Source organism: Convolutriloba macropyga, chromosome 5, assembly GCF_964194025.1.
Source record: "Convolutriloba macropyga chromosome 5, txConMacr16.3, whole genome shotgun sequence".
Classification (NCBI taxonomy): Eukaryota; Metazoa; Xenacoelomorpha; order Acoela; family Convolutidae; genus Convolutriloba; species Convolutriloba macropyga.
In genome coordinates, this window is record NC_134472.1 from 7,436,880 (window position 1) to 7,451,899 (window position 15,020).

The window sequence follows — 15,020 nt, forward strand, 5'->3', positions numbered from 1 at the left end:
ACGTATATAGTTCAAGAAAAAGGTGTTTCGTTACAGCCTCTGCGTCAATAGAGATCAAAACCAAAATAAATGTGAGCTCATAGTCAGACATTCCCTATGTTTGAGAAGTATAGATTATCAAAAATCTTTGATGCAGTTTCCCTGGAAAAATGTTAGATTTTCATGTTTTTAGTTGCATATAGGCGAGCAGTATTTTCAGTGTTTAGTGGATTTTAATCAGAAAAAAAAGAGTTATTCAAATACACTTAAACTCAAAGTCAAGAATCTATTATATAGGGTTAGTCTAACACATTGACTATTTTTGATGTCGTTTCTCTGGAAAAGTTATATTTCATCGGTAAAAGTGACGAGAAAGAAATCACTCCTAAAAACCGCACGTCTTCACGTCTTACGCAATTCACCGGTTAAAATTTTTTGCGGTAAATTGTCATAAAAATTGGGGTTTCTAGTGTGAAGTTTTCACTTTCACCACTTCCTGTTGGTAGCTGTGAAATTTTGGTACCGCTTAAGCGGTGAAAATAATGAAAAACTCACCTCAAATCTTACAAAACTCAACGCATTTGTTTTCACTAACATTTTTGAATATGATTTAAGCTCACATAGAATTAAGTGACAGATGGTGCAGTAGAATAAGAAGTTGTTCGCATACAGGATGTTAGATATTCGAGCCCGAGGACCGGTGTTTATTTTTTGTGAGAAATCCGGTGAATGCGGTGAAAAAAAAGAATTTCACCGCAAAAAATCGCAAATTTTAGAAAAAATCACCGCTCAAAACCGGAAATCTTCCAAAAACTCACTCCCATAGTCGCATTCATTGCAAAAAGATGCGGGCGATTTGCGGAGAAAAGTTTTTGTAACGCTATTCACTGCATTTCTTACATTATATTTTCGACAAAACTTCGACCGTGGGTGGGGTACAATCTCTATTTTGCCACACGGTATTTTTTTAAAGCAGAGAAAGAGTAGTTCTCTATTCAATAAAATCAGCAGCTAAAAGAACAAAAAATTGAAATTAAAGTTTTCCGGTGAGTTTATACTATCAGTTTATCAGTGCCTAATTAGTTGAAAATCTTTACAGAAATCGGAAAGTTCTTTTTTTAAACATTCCTAAATTACAAAATGCCTTCTTCCTTTCCTCGCAATTACCGTAAAAACCTCATAAACTTACAGAAATGAAGATAACTAATGAATGCATATTCTTGACCAATATTCCGACGATACAGAAGAAAAAACGTAAGGGATTTCACGTTTTTGTGTACAAAACTTAACTTGTCGACGACTTTCCTACGTTTAAAACAAACAATTTCTTGACGAGAGAAAGGCGATGAAAGATTCAAGAAATTTATCAAATTCTTACTCTGTTTTACTCCGACATATCGCATTCTTCTGTTCATACTCGCTCATCAACTCATCAATCAACTCATTCTGTTTCTTCATGATAGCCAGATCTAACTGCTCATTTGCCAGTTTCTTTGCTTTTCTTCTTTTACTTGTGAGAGACTCTTCATCTTGGCAGAATATTGCGGCTGGTCTGGCTGGGGCCAGAGGCAGAGGTGGGATTTTGGTGAGCACCTAAAATGTGACTCATTTTGTCCCAAAGGGTTGTGGAACTGTTGGAGACAAATTGGAGACCAACCGAATTAGAAAAGGATCAAGATTTTTTGAATTTGAAACTTAATCTAAGAGTGCTTTTTTTGTGCTTGGCAGCTAAAAAATCCATAAAAATTATGAATTGTTGCTAGTTTATGTCATCCACAGTTTAGATATTTTTCAATTACATTTCTTGGCGCAAATGTAACAACCCACCACTGTCCTACCATCAACAATCAGGACAAAGTTTTATGAAAACTCGAGCGAGCCTTTTTCACTTAGGCGTCTTAAAACAATTTAACCGTAGCCCTAGCTTACTTTCAATCTATTTGAGGTTTATGTACCCACTGGTTGTTTCGCAAATATGCCACATAGTTACGAGAAAGTCATTTATGTCACAAATGCGCTAAAAAAGAATGCAAGCTTTTCACTTAATATGTTTTCTGCAGATATTTTTTGTTCCAACCCCACTTGTGGGGCGAGGAACTATATACACAAATAGGTTTTTTGTTCAGACAATTTGGCCGATCGATATATTCATCGTAGAGAAATGCGAGTGGTATCATTAAAAAGCTCGCCCAGCGCAGAATTCGAAACAAAAAATATTTTTTCGAATTTCGTTTTTTTCGAGGAGTTATCGAGGATTGAAGTTTTGTGTGAACACGCGATATTTGGCATGAATTGGTTCACTTTTACTGTAATTTTTCTTCAAATTATGATCTTTTTTATTAAAATATTAATTCAAAATTATTTTTCACGCCACAAAATGAAACAATTTTTTGAGTTCCTAATAGACGAAAGGCGATAAAAAGACTAGTTCTGGTCTCATAGGAAAGTTCACTATAAAAAAAATCGAATTCTATTTGAAAGCTCTTTTTTTAGAAAAATTCTTTTTTTTGTTTTCCTGGGTCACCTATAGCTAGTCACTTTTCATATCTCGATTCCGTTAAAGAAAAACCTGATTTACTTTCAAATGAAGCCCAATGAACAAAATATTCGTTTCTAAGGAATTGCTCGTGTTTTCTCTTTGGCTCCGACTCTGAGTTTTTGAAATTTTAAATGTTTTTTTTGGTTTGCTTATTGAAATTTTTATTAATTTTTGCAGTCCTCTGTCATAGTTTCGTTTACAAAAATGCAATAAGTTTTGTAGTGAGCCTTGAGTGAGCCTATCTAGAGGTTTCAGTGGACAGCTAATGGCTTTTAAGACTTTATAAATGATTTTTCGATAATTTTTTTTAAGATTAACTGATCATAAACTTTTTTCGTGAATTGTAAGTCAGTTTAAGTAATCACAAGACCCCCTTCTTTTCTGCTGCAAACAAATCTAATCTGGTGAGCTGTTTTATCTGAACTTTTGTTATATGACTTGAATGCCACAAGATTTCAAAAATTTTAAAAAATTTTTTTGGATATCTTCTTATAATTCGTGGTTCCTCTTGAAACCTCTTAATTCGTGGTTCCTCTATATTTCGTGGTTCCTCTCGTGGTTCTTCGTGGGTCCCCTTTCGTGGTTCCTCTTGAAATCTTATCACATTGTCCTGATAATTATATCTCCTCTTGGCTTCGAGAAAATTTTCAATGGATCATGGTTATTTGTTCAGAGAAAAGCTTATGGTTTAAATGGCTTCGACGCCTTCTTCTCGCACTTTTCTACTTAATTTTTGAATTTTGCCTGAATTTGTTGTTTTTTTTCATAATCAATGACTTATTGTAATGTCTTATTGATGACTTACCAATGACAAACATTCTTGTTGTCTCATCGAGGTATAACTTACCTGATTTATTAGCTTCCGTTGAAAGCCATTGATTTTAATGGCATTGATACTACCGATTTTCTCAAAACTTTCGTGGTTTTAATGTTTTTCTCAAGTTTGTTGGTTTATTGGAGTCAAATTGTTAAAAAGAAAAGTCCCATTGATGTTAGCAAATGTTAAAAGCAGTAAAATTTTTCTGAACACTTTATTTTTCAATGGCTTCGACACTTTTCGCTGAAATTGTCTGAATTTGCCGTTTTTGCTTTTTTTGATGTATTGATCTATTGAATGCATGATGTTGAAAAAAAGTGCGAAAGATTTTGCAGTGAGTAATGAGTAAAACCATCTAGAGCTTTCAGTGGACAGGTAATGGCTGTTAAGACCCTAAAAGGACCCTCTTTCTTTATACTGCAAACAAATTTTCACCAGTTAGTTGCTTTATCTCAATTTTTTTATATGGCTTCAATGTCACAAGATTTCAAAATTTTTTAAAAAACCCTTTGGATATTTCCTTTTTTTTGGTTCCTCTTGAAATCTTAGCACCTTATCCTAAAATTGATATCTCCCAATGGCTTAGAGAAGACTTACCATGGATCATGGATAAATTTTCAGAGAAAAGCTAATGGTTTAAATGGCTTCGACACTTTCTTCTTGCCTTTTCCTACTTAATTTTTGGTTTCTGCCAATATTTGTTGTTGTATGCATATTCATAAGACTGTTTGTAATGTCTTACTTATTACCAATTCACGAAATAAATTCTTGTTCTCCAATTGAGGAGTACGCTCCAATTGAGCGTATTTATTGACTTACGTTGAAAGTTATGGAATTTAATGTCTGTTAAGACTTAGAAAAAATTTTCTGAAAAATATTTTCGAAATAAATTTTTGAAAATTAACTGAAATTAAACTTATTTTCACGAACTGTCAGTCAGTCTCAGTAATGTCCGGACCCCCTTCTTTTCTACTTGAAACAAAATTAATCTAGATAACGATTTTATATTCTAACTATTGGTGTCATGACTTCGAGGCACGAGTTTTCATAATTTTTTTGGATATACATTTTTTTTCTGTAATTTTGGTTCCTTTTTGAGTCTTAACACACTATCCTTATATTGATAGTTGCATTGGCTTAAAGATGACGTTTTTTGCGTCATACCTAAAATCTTCAGAGAAAAACTTATGGTTCAAAGCGCCTCGACACTTTCTTCTCGCACTTTTCTACTTAAATTTTAGATTTTGACTGTATTTAATTAAAAATTTTATGTATTTAATGTTTTTTTCAAGTTTGTTGGTTTATTGGAGTCAAATTGTTAAAAAAAAGTCCCATTGATGTTAGCAAACGTTAAAAGCAGTAAAATTTTTCTGAACACTTTATTTTTCAATGGCTTCGACACTTTTCGCTGAAATTGTTTGAATTTGCCGTTTTTGCTTTTTTTTGATGTATTGATCTATTGAATGCATGATGTTGAAAAAAAGTGCGAAAGATTTTGCAGTGAGTAATGAGTAAAACCATCTAGAGCTTTCAGTGGACAGGTAATGGCTGTTAAGACCCTAAAAGGACCCTCTTTCTTTCTACTTCAAACAAATTTTCACCAGTTAGTTGCTTTATCTCAATTTTTTTATATGGCTTCAATGTCACAAGATTTTAAAATTTTTTAAAAACTCTTTGGATATTTCCTTTTTTTGGTTCCTCTTGAAATCTTAGCACCTTATCCTAAATTTGATATCTCCCAATGGCTTAGAGAAGACTTACCATGGATCATGGACAAATTTTCAGAGAAAAGCTAATGGTTTAAATGGCTTCGACACTTTCTTCTCGCCTTTTCCTACTTAATTTTTGGTTTCTGCCAATATTTGTTGTTGTATGCATATTCATAAGACGGTTTGTAATGTCTTATTTATTACCAATTCCCGAAAAAAATTCTTGTTCTCCAATTGAGGAGTACGCTCCAATTGAGCGTATTTATTGACTTACGTTGAAAGTTATGGAATTTAATGTCTGTTAAGACTTAGAAAAAATTTTCTGAAAAATATTTTCGAAATAAATTTTTGAAAATTAACTGACATTAAACTTATTTTCACGAACTGTCAGTCAGTCTCAGTAATGTCCGGACCCCCTTCTTTTCTACTTAAAACAAAATTAATCTAGATAACGATTTTATATTCTAACTATTGGTGTCATGACTTCGAGGCACGAGTTTTCATAATTTTTTTGGATATACATTTTTTTCTGTAATTTTGGTTCCTTTTTGAGTCTTAACACACTATCCTTATATTGATAGTTGCATTGGCTTACAGATCACGTTTTTTGCGTCATACCTAAAATCTTCAGAGAAAAACTTATGGTTCAAAGCGCCTCGACACTTTCTTCTCGCACTTTTCTACTTAATTTTTAGATTTTGACTGTATTTAATTAAAAATTTTATGGATTTAATGTTTTTTTCATGTTTGTTGTTTTATTAGAGGCAAAATGTTAAAAAATAATAGTCCCATTGATGTTAAAAAATTGTTGAAAGCAGAAAAACTTTTACAGAAAAAAAAATTTCAACGGCTTCGACACGTTTCTCGCTGAACTTTTTCGAATTTGCTGTTTTTGTTTCTTTTTTATTCTTTAGATAGCCGTGAAATGCTGACCGGTACCATATGCTTGCAATTGATGCTTTGAATGCATGACTTTAACCGAAGCTGCTATTTTATTGCCAGTAGATTTTAGTAAATTTGTAACTTATTCTCATCATTAAGAGGTCCCATACAATTCCGTTTTTTTAAATTCAATTATGTTCTCATATTATTACGTAACTGATGATTTGCTGTTGTACAATATGAGTAAAACCATCTAGAGCTTTCAGTGGACAGGTAATGGCTGTTAAGACCCTAAAAGGACCCTCTTTCTTTCTACTGCAAACAAATTTTCACCAGTTAGTTGCTTTATCTCAATTTTTTTATATGGCTTCAATGTCACAAGATTTCAAAATTTTTTAAAAAACCCTTTGGATATTTCCTTTTTTTTGGTTCCTCTTGAAATCTTAGCACCTTATCCTAAAATTGATATCTCCCAATGGCTTAGAGAAGACTTACCATGGATCATGGATAAATTTTCAGAGAAAAGCTAATGGTTTAAATGGCTTCAACACTTTCTTCTCGCCTTTTCCTACTTAATTTTTGGTTTCTGCCAATATTTGTTGTTGTATGCATATTCATAAGACTGTTTGTAATGTATAATTTGACACCAATTCACGAAATAAATTCTTGTTCTCCAATTGAGGAGTACGCTCCAATTGAGCGTATTTATTGACTTACGTTGAAAGTTATGGAATTTAATGTCTGTTAAGACTTAGAAAAAATTTTCTGAAAAATATTTTCGAAATAAATTTTTGAAAATTAACTGACATTAAACTTATTTTCACGAACTGTCAGTCAGTCTCAGTAATGTCCGGACCCCCTTCTTTTCTACTTAAAACAAAATTAATCTAGATAACGATTTTATATTCTAACTATTGGTGTCATGACTTCGAGGCACGAGTTTTCATAATTTTTTTGGATATACATTTTTTTTCTGTAATTTTGGTTCCTTTTTGAGTCTTAACACACTATCCTTATATTGATAGTTGCATTGGCTTAAAGATGACGTTTTTTGCGTCATACCTAAAATCTTCAGAGAAAAACTTATGGTTCAAAGCGCCTCGACACTTTCTTCTCGCACTTTTCTACTTAATTTTTAAATTTTGACTGTATTTAATTAAAAATTTTATGGATTTAATGTTTTCTTCAAGTTTGTTGGTTTATTGGAGTCAAATTGTTAAAAAAAAGTCCCATTGATGTTAGCAAATGTTAAAAGCAGTAAAATTTTTCTGAACACTTTATTTTTCAATGGCTTCGACACTTTTCGCTGAAATTGTTTGAATTTGCCGTTTTTGCTTTTTTTGATGTATTGATCTATTGAATGCATGATGTTGAAAAAAAGTGCGAAAGATTTTGCAGTGAGTAATGAGTAAAACCATCTAGAGCTTTCAGTGGACAGGTAATGGCTGTTAAGACCCTAAAAGGACCCTCTTTCTTTCTACTGCAAACAAATTTTCACCAGTTAGTTGCTTTATCTCAATTTTTTTATATGGCTTCAATGTCAGAAGATTTCAAAATTTTTTAAAAACTCTTTGGATATTTCCTTTTTTTTTGGTTCCTCTTGAAATCTTAGCACCTTATCCTAAATTTGATATCTCCCAATGGCTTAGAGAAGACTTACCATGGATCATGGATAAATTTTCAGAGAAAAGCTAATGGTTTAAATGGCTTCGATATTTTCTTCTCGCCTTTTCCTACTTAATTTTTGGTTTCTGCCAATATTTGTTGTTGTATGCATATTCATAAGACTGTTTGTAATGTCTTATTTATTACCAATTCACGGAATAAATTCTTGTTCTCCAATTGAGGAGTACGCTCCAATTGAGCGTATTTATTGACTTACGTTGAAAGTTATGGAATTCAATGTCTGTTAAGACTTAGAAAAAATTTTCTGAAAAATATTTTCGAAATAAATTTTTGAAAATTAACTGACATTAAACTTATTTTCACGAACTGTCAGTCAGTCTCAGTAATGTCCGGAACCCCTTCTTTTCTACTTAAAACAAAATTAATCTAGATAACGATTTTATATTCTAACTATTGGTGTCATGACTTCGAGGCACGAGTTTTCATAATTTTTTTGGATATACATTTTTTTTCTGTAATTTTGGTTCTTTTTTGAGTCTTAACACACTATCCTTATATTGATAGTTGCATTGGCTTAAAGATGACGTTTTTTGCGTCATACCTAAAATCTTCAGAGAAAAACTTATGGTTCAAAGCGCCTCGACACTTTCTTCTCGCACTTTTCTACTTAATTTTTAGATTTTGACTGTATTTAATTAAAAATTTTATGGATTTAATGTTTTTTTCATGTTTGTTGTTTTATTGGAGGCAAATTGTTAAAAATAATAGTCCCATTGATGTTAAAAAATTGTTGAAAGCAGAAAAACTTTTACAGAAAAATAAATTTCAACGGCTCCGACACGTTTCTCGCTGAACTTTTTCGAATTTGCTGTTTTTGTTTCTTTTTTATTCTTTAGATAGCCGTGAAATGCTGACCGGTACCATATGCTTGCAATTGATGCTTTGAATGCATGACTTTAACCGAAGCTGCTATTTTATTGCCATTAGATTTTAGTAAATTTGTAACTTATTCTCATCATTAAGAGGTCCCATACAATTCCGTTTTTTTTAAATTCAATTATGTTCTCATATTATTACGTAACTGATGATTTGCTGTTGTACAATATGAGTAAAATCATCTAGAGCTTTCAGTGGACAGGTAATGGCTGTTAAGACCCTTAAAGGACCCTCTTTCTTTCTACTGCAAACAAATTTTCACCAGTTAGTTGCTTTATCTCAATTTTTTTTATATGGCTTCAATGTCACAAGATTTCAAAATTTTTTAAAAAATTCTTTGGATATTTCCTTTTTTTTGGTTCCTCTTGAAATATTAGCACCTTATCCTAAAATTGATATCTCCCAATGGCTTAGAGAAGACTTACCATGGATCATGGATAAATTTTCAGAGAAAAGCTAATGGTTTAAATGGCTTCAACACTTTCTTCTCGCCTTTTCCTACTTAATTTTTGGTTTCTGCCAATATTTGTTGTTGTATGCATATTCATAAGACTGTTTGTAATGTATAATTTGACACCAATTCACGAAATAAATTCTTGTTCTCCAATTGAGGAGTACGCTCCAATTGAGCGTATTTATTGACTTACGTTGAAAGTTATGGAATTTAATGTCTGTTAAGACTTAGAAAAAATTTTCTGAAAAATATTTTCGAAATAAATTTTTGAAAATTAAATGACATTAAACTTATTTTCACGAACTGTCAGTCAGTCTCAGTAATGTCCGGACCCCCTTCTTTTCTACTTAAAACAAAATTAATCTAGATAACGATTTTATATTCTAACTATTGGTGTCATGACTTCGAGGCACGAGTTTTCATATTTTTTTTGGATATACATTTTTTTTCTGTAATTTTGGTTCCTTTTTGAGTCTTAACACACTATCCTTATATTGATAGTTGCATTGGCTTAAAGATGACGTTTTTTGCGTCATACCTAAAATCTTCAGAGAAAAACTTATGGTTCAAAGCGCCTCGACACTTTCTTCTCGCACTTTTCTACTTAATTTTTAGATTTTGACTGTATTTAATTAAAAATTTTATGGATTTAATGTTTTTTTCATGTTTGTTGTTTTATTAGAGGCAAATTGTTAAAAATAATAGTCCCATTGATGTTAAAAAATTGTTGAAAGCAGAAAAACTTTTACAGAAAAAAAAATTTCAACGGCTTCGACACGTTTCTCGCTGAACTTTTTCGAATTTGCTGTTTTTGTTTCTTTTTTATTCTTTAGATAGCCGTGAAATGCTGACCGGTACCATATGCTTGCAATTGATGCTTTGAATGCATGACTTTAACCGAAGCTGCTATTTTATTGCCAGTAGATTTTAGTAAATTTGTAACTTATTCTCATCATTAAGAGGTCCCATACAATTCCGTTTTTTTAAATTCAATTATGTTCTCATATTATTACGTAACTGATGATTTGCTGTTGGACAATATGCGTTTTCATAAGTTATGTGAGTGGGTTCATTTTTGTTTCTTTTTTTTCTTCCTTTAGCATAATCGCGTAATAACAGGTCCCAATGATTTTCAAGTGTAGCCCAATTGAACGTATTTATTCATTCAGTATGGTTTTTTTGAGTTGGAATGAATAAAATTTGAAAAGTAACCAATTAATATTCAGATAATAGCTCATGATTTCCATGGCTTTACTAATTTGTTTTCGCAATATTTGTTATTTTTTGTTGGTAATTTTTTGAGTTTTCTGCATCTTTAGTCCGTTCCTATGGCTTAGTTTAACCAGCCACAAGTCCCCTTGGTTCCATTATGACTTTTGATTGGATTTGTCAAGAATTTTTTCAAAAACTAGGTATTTTTAAGACTTTTGAAATTATTTGGTTCAAAAAATGTTGATTGATTTTTGAACTTTGCCTCAATACTTTTTCTTTTTGACGACTTGTTACCGAAACTCATTATGAAAAATCCCAGGTGATATTTAGTTAGAAAAAAAGTAAATTTATGTGTTTAAGAGTGTAATTTGACGTTGTTACTAGGTGCTTTTAGATTAAGATATTGATTTTTTGCCGTAAAATTTTTGTTTTTGTTTTTTTTTTCTCGTAGTCTTTTTAATGGCAGATCTCGTAGTAATTAGGCCTGGCTGTATTTAATTCAGTTATTAGTTTGGTTGAATAACAATTTTTTAAAACTCAAACATCTATTTTTGATTATCTCTTGGCAAAAATATAAGTCAAAAGACAGTTATTTCCAAAATGTAGATGAGAGCGGGTCGGAACATCATTTGTGAACGCCCATTAACGAGCCTCCTTGTTGAATTGGCTAATCAATCCTATTATAACTAGGACAGTATAATATATTAGAAAAATTTGCACCCGAGAGAAATAACTTTCATCGAGAATACAATTTTCGTAAATATATCTAAGTAGTTCCAACTAAATTATCTTCAAATAAAGATAATATTTTCAAGCTTTTCAGGAACTCCCTAAAATAGCTACATTGAAAGGTGCATTTTTGAGTTTTTCTAGTTTTTTAATATTGTTTTTTCATCGTTTTGAAGTAGACAAAAACGATCGAACCTCTTAACAGCAAATCAATCATGTTCCAGCGTTTTTTGCTTTTTTCCTTCGGAAAAATGATTTATGGTTTTTCATGTTTTCACTGATCCTCCTCTATGTTTCCTTTTGCTGACAATTTTTTATTAAAATAATCAGTAGTAGCGTGAAGATTTCGGTTATTGAATGCTCAGATTTTGACCGTGTGATAAAAACGTTTAGGAGTTCAAAAAGTATAAAAAATGGATTCCCTAAATTCTCAATAAATTAAAAAAGAAGCATTAATTTGCCTAAAAATTTTTTCTAAAACTCCAACCACTACCAGATACAGCTACTATTCTCTTTAAAACGCATGTTGTTCATCATGAAAAGATAGATTTTTGGAACGATAGAGAGTTTAACAACGATTTTTCATCTGAATTTCTGAAAATCCGAAATAGTTTTAATTTGATAACGGTTGTTTTTCAACGAATATCCTAATTAGCACAATACATTTTTATAATTGCTACAGGCAAAATGTTTTCGCAAAGTTTATATCGCGAGAAGGAGTTCTGGAGTTCAGCAGCAGATTTGATTTTAAGAAAATGCTGTGACGCAAATGCTCTTTTTTGGTTAGAAGTTTATATTTCCAAATGAATATTTCCAATTGGTAAAACTATTGCATGGTAGTCATTGCATTATAGACCAACTTTTTACTTTTTTAAAGAAATGGCTCTTGGTTTTTAATCTGGATAGTCTAATTTTCACTCAGCTAATCAGTATTCATTTTCAAATAGAATATTTTTTGCAAGCAGTGTTGGTGGTTTTGTGCTTCTCATAAACCATTTAGATGTGTTAATATGATCAAATTGAGTACATGATTAGAAATTCAAGAATGCAGACGATTTCCACACATGATCAGATTTTACATAGTACATAGATTGTACATAATTAGATTTTATCCGGACTTCAACCAGCGAACTCGTATGACGTATAGTTCGAGTCGAGTGACTTTGCAATCGGCTTTTTCTAAAATCTCTGCCAAAACATCCATAATGAACTCATTCGTTACACATAGTTAAAACTTCAAAAATACTCTAGCTTAGCATGCTAAAAATACCTGATAGTCTAAGCTGTCCTTCATTTGGGCCTTGTTCTCAATATCCTGTTTTTTCTGACTTCGCCTCTGTGCTGACAACCTGAAATAAGTTTAAAAAATTAATAATAACTTTCTAAGGTGGTAAAACTCCTTATATTTAAATATTTAGGTAAATTTTTTTACCTAAACTCCTTATATTTAGGTAAATTTTTTCGACTGCAGCATGTCTCTATACATCTTTAAACAAAATTCTTGAAGCTTTTTTCAAGATATCATTCACTGTCTTAAATTACTTCAGCATTCATTGGTTACCTCAATGTGATCAAGCTAGCCTAGCTTAGAAAAGAACAAGTGGGGTCGGAGCAAGAATTATTTACAAAAAATTTTGAAAAGCAATTGTTTCTATTTCAGCTTCCTTTCTGGTACACTTACCACTATAATTCAGAAATATAACCTCCAAGTCAAATTTTAAATAGACTTTTTTAATCTAAAGACACGACGAATTTAAAAATATTTTGCTATGATAAGTAGCTCTCTGTTTTGTTCTTTTTTCGAAAAAGAATGAAAATTTATCTAATCCTATCCTTTTCTTTTGATGAACACAATATTGTCGGCTCTAAACAATAGTTGTTATCAGAGCGAACAATTAGATAACGATATTCAACAAACTAAACAATTCAATAGGAAAAAAATGACTCTCATCATATGCATAATGTTTACGCTGATTTTCTGTAGGCATAATGCCTATTATGACTTGTAAAATATAAATTAGCTTTCAGCAAGAAATTCAACAGTAGCTCGATTTTTAGGTAAAAATACCTTGGAACATCTTTTCGGTAAACTTTATTTTTTCAGCTAATGAGAAGCAGCAATTTCTTAAAAACATTTTGAGCCTTAACAATTTGTGGCTAAACACATATTAGTTTCCAATCTAAGAACATGTATCCAACTATTTCCTAAATTATACTTTTCTTCTCTTAACACTATTTTCTCTTTACAATCGTCTGCTTTTTCAACAATTTAAGCAATTCTGCTAAACAAAATTGCACAAAAATGTACTGCTTCGTCAAATATATTTGCGAAATTCTTTCACCTTAAGTATTTGGATCAATTCATTTCTGTAACAAGTTCTACATAAATGATTTTTACTCAATTTCCTCATTGGTCGTCTCATGAAAACTTCAGACGTCAATTGAACGTCATCAATGCTTAGTTAACCGAAACGAATGATCAAATCTTTAGACTTGAATATAACAGACGGAATTCATAAAAGTAAAGACAAGATCAGTGAAAAATTAGAGCACCTTCAAAATAAAAGATGCGCGAAAATCAATTCAAATCATTTTTTAGGTTGAAAATGACTTTGAATTAAACAAGGACGCTCGGTAATATATGTTCGCACTTACTGTTCCGAACCCACTCATCAGAATTTTCGACTAAATGGCCTAACAATTGAGGAAAAGGTGAAAATTTGCAAAAAGTGACGTAATGTTCAACAAATCACTTAATATTAAAGCATTGCAGCAATAGAGGGTCAATGAAACTTGCCAATAATGATAGTACGGGACACGACACACGTAAAAGACAAATAAAAACAAAGCTTAATTACACTTTATACTCGATGTTTCAAAAAGAACAATAACAAAATCAAAATGGCACTAGACAACACCTAAATTAAACAAAGTGACTGAACATTACTAAAAAGATATGAGATTTGTTCTTACTGAAACTCCATAAGAATTCAAAAAATGGCCGCTTAGGGGCAAAATTCGAGGTTACAAGAATACGGTTTCGCAAACTTTAAAACGATCATCTGTTCAATGAGAAGATTATAGATTCAATTGCGCATCCTTTCCAAGTAATGGGACCTCCACATTAGCTCGTTATTGAGGCAAGGAATCAAAGAATAAACTAAAAGTCGCAGATATCTAAAATCGCCTGTATTTAAAAGAAAATGCGCAGTATCAAAGCCCAGAAACAATCAGTTAAAAAAAATGGACAAAAAAATGGATTTTGGTTTGCGAGGAGAAAGAATATACCGCCTGTCTTTACAGAATCTAATCTACCTATGGACAGAAAGAAAATGAAAAGAGGCAAAGCTGAAAAATCTATTGATGTTTTTCTGAAATAAATATGTTCAAAGGTCATGAAAAGCTTGATATTTTAACTAAAACTGAAGTCAGATTTTTTTTTTACTCTTTAGGAATCCAATTTGGCTTGTTACCGGACTGAAAGTTCAAAAACCGTAAAAATGAACGATCAACTGAAAGGCATTGAATTTTTCTCTTGGGTTTCATTTGATTGTCAATCAGTCCTCTTTGTTAAGGGACTGGGTGAAAAAGACCAAAATTCATGAAATATTGACCAGTGCAAAGCTCATAATTATTCTTATGAGAACAAATTGCCCTAGCGCTATAACCATGCATCGAAAAATGCAACCAACAGAAATTTGTTTTATGCATCAGCAAAAAGTTGATGATTACTTGTCAGTAATAAACCATAATTCGATGATTTTGAAATCAAGAAAAAAGACTCCAAAATTTTTTTCTTGAAAAGGTTTTATCTGAAAGTCAATATAACCATTACCTATTATTTTAAACGATTCAATTAGTTCAATATACACATTACAAAGCAGTCGTTTAGATATTTGATGAACTAGAATTTGCAAACAGATAAGCATATTCATTTTTTTTAAAAAAAAATCATTATGAAAACAAATTCACTCCTATCATATGCATAATATCTACGCTGATTTTCTGTAGACATATTGCCTAAACAGATTTTTATGAACTGTAAAATATAAATTAGCTTTCAGCAAGAAATTCAACAATAGCTTACTTTTTAGTAAGAAAACAACTTAGAACATCTTTTCGGTAAATTTTATTATT

The 15,020-nt window shown here is 31.5% G+C and overlaps 2 protein-coding genes across 2 annotated transcripts in view; both read right to left on the reverse strand.

Moving 5' to 3' along the window:
• LOC142339098 (elongator complex protein 4-like) overlaps positions 1-15,020 on the reverse strand; it is a 323,966-nt gene that overhangs the window by 188,775 nt on the left and 120,171 nt on the right. The gene's annotated exons all lie outside the window — the stretch shown is intronic.
• Positions 1-15,020, reverse strand: part of LOC142339749 (coiled-coil domain-containing protein 81-like) — a 60,231-nt gene that overhangs the window by 17,759 nt on the left and 27,452 nt on the right. The window contains exons 5-6 of the mRNA XM_075390002.1: positions 12,154-12,232; positions 1,358-1,572 (exon numbers count right to left, since the gene is read on the reverse strand). Coding sequence (XP_075246117.1) covers positions 1,358-1,572; positions 12,154-12,232 — 294 coding nt within the window. The remainder of the gene's footprint in view (positions 1-1,357; positions 1,573-12,153; positions 12,233-15,020) is intronic.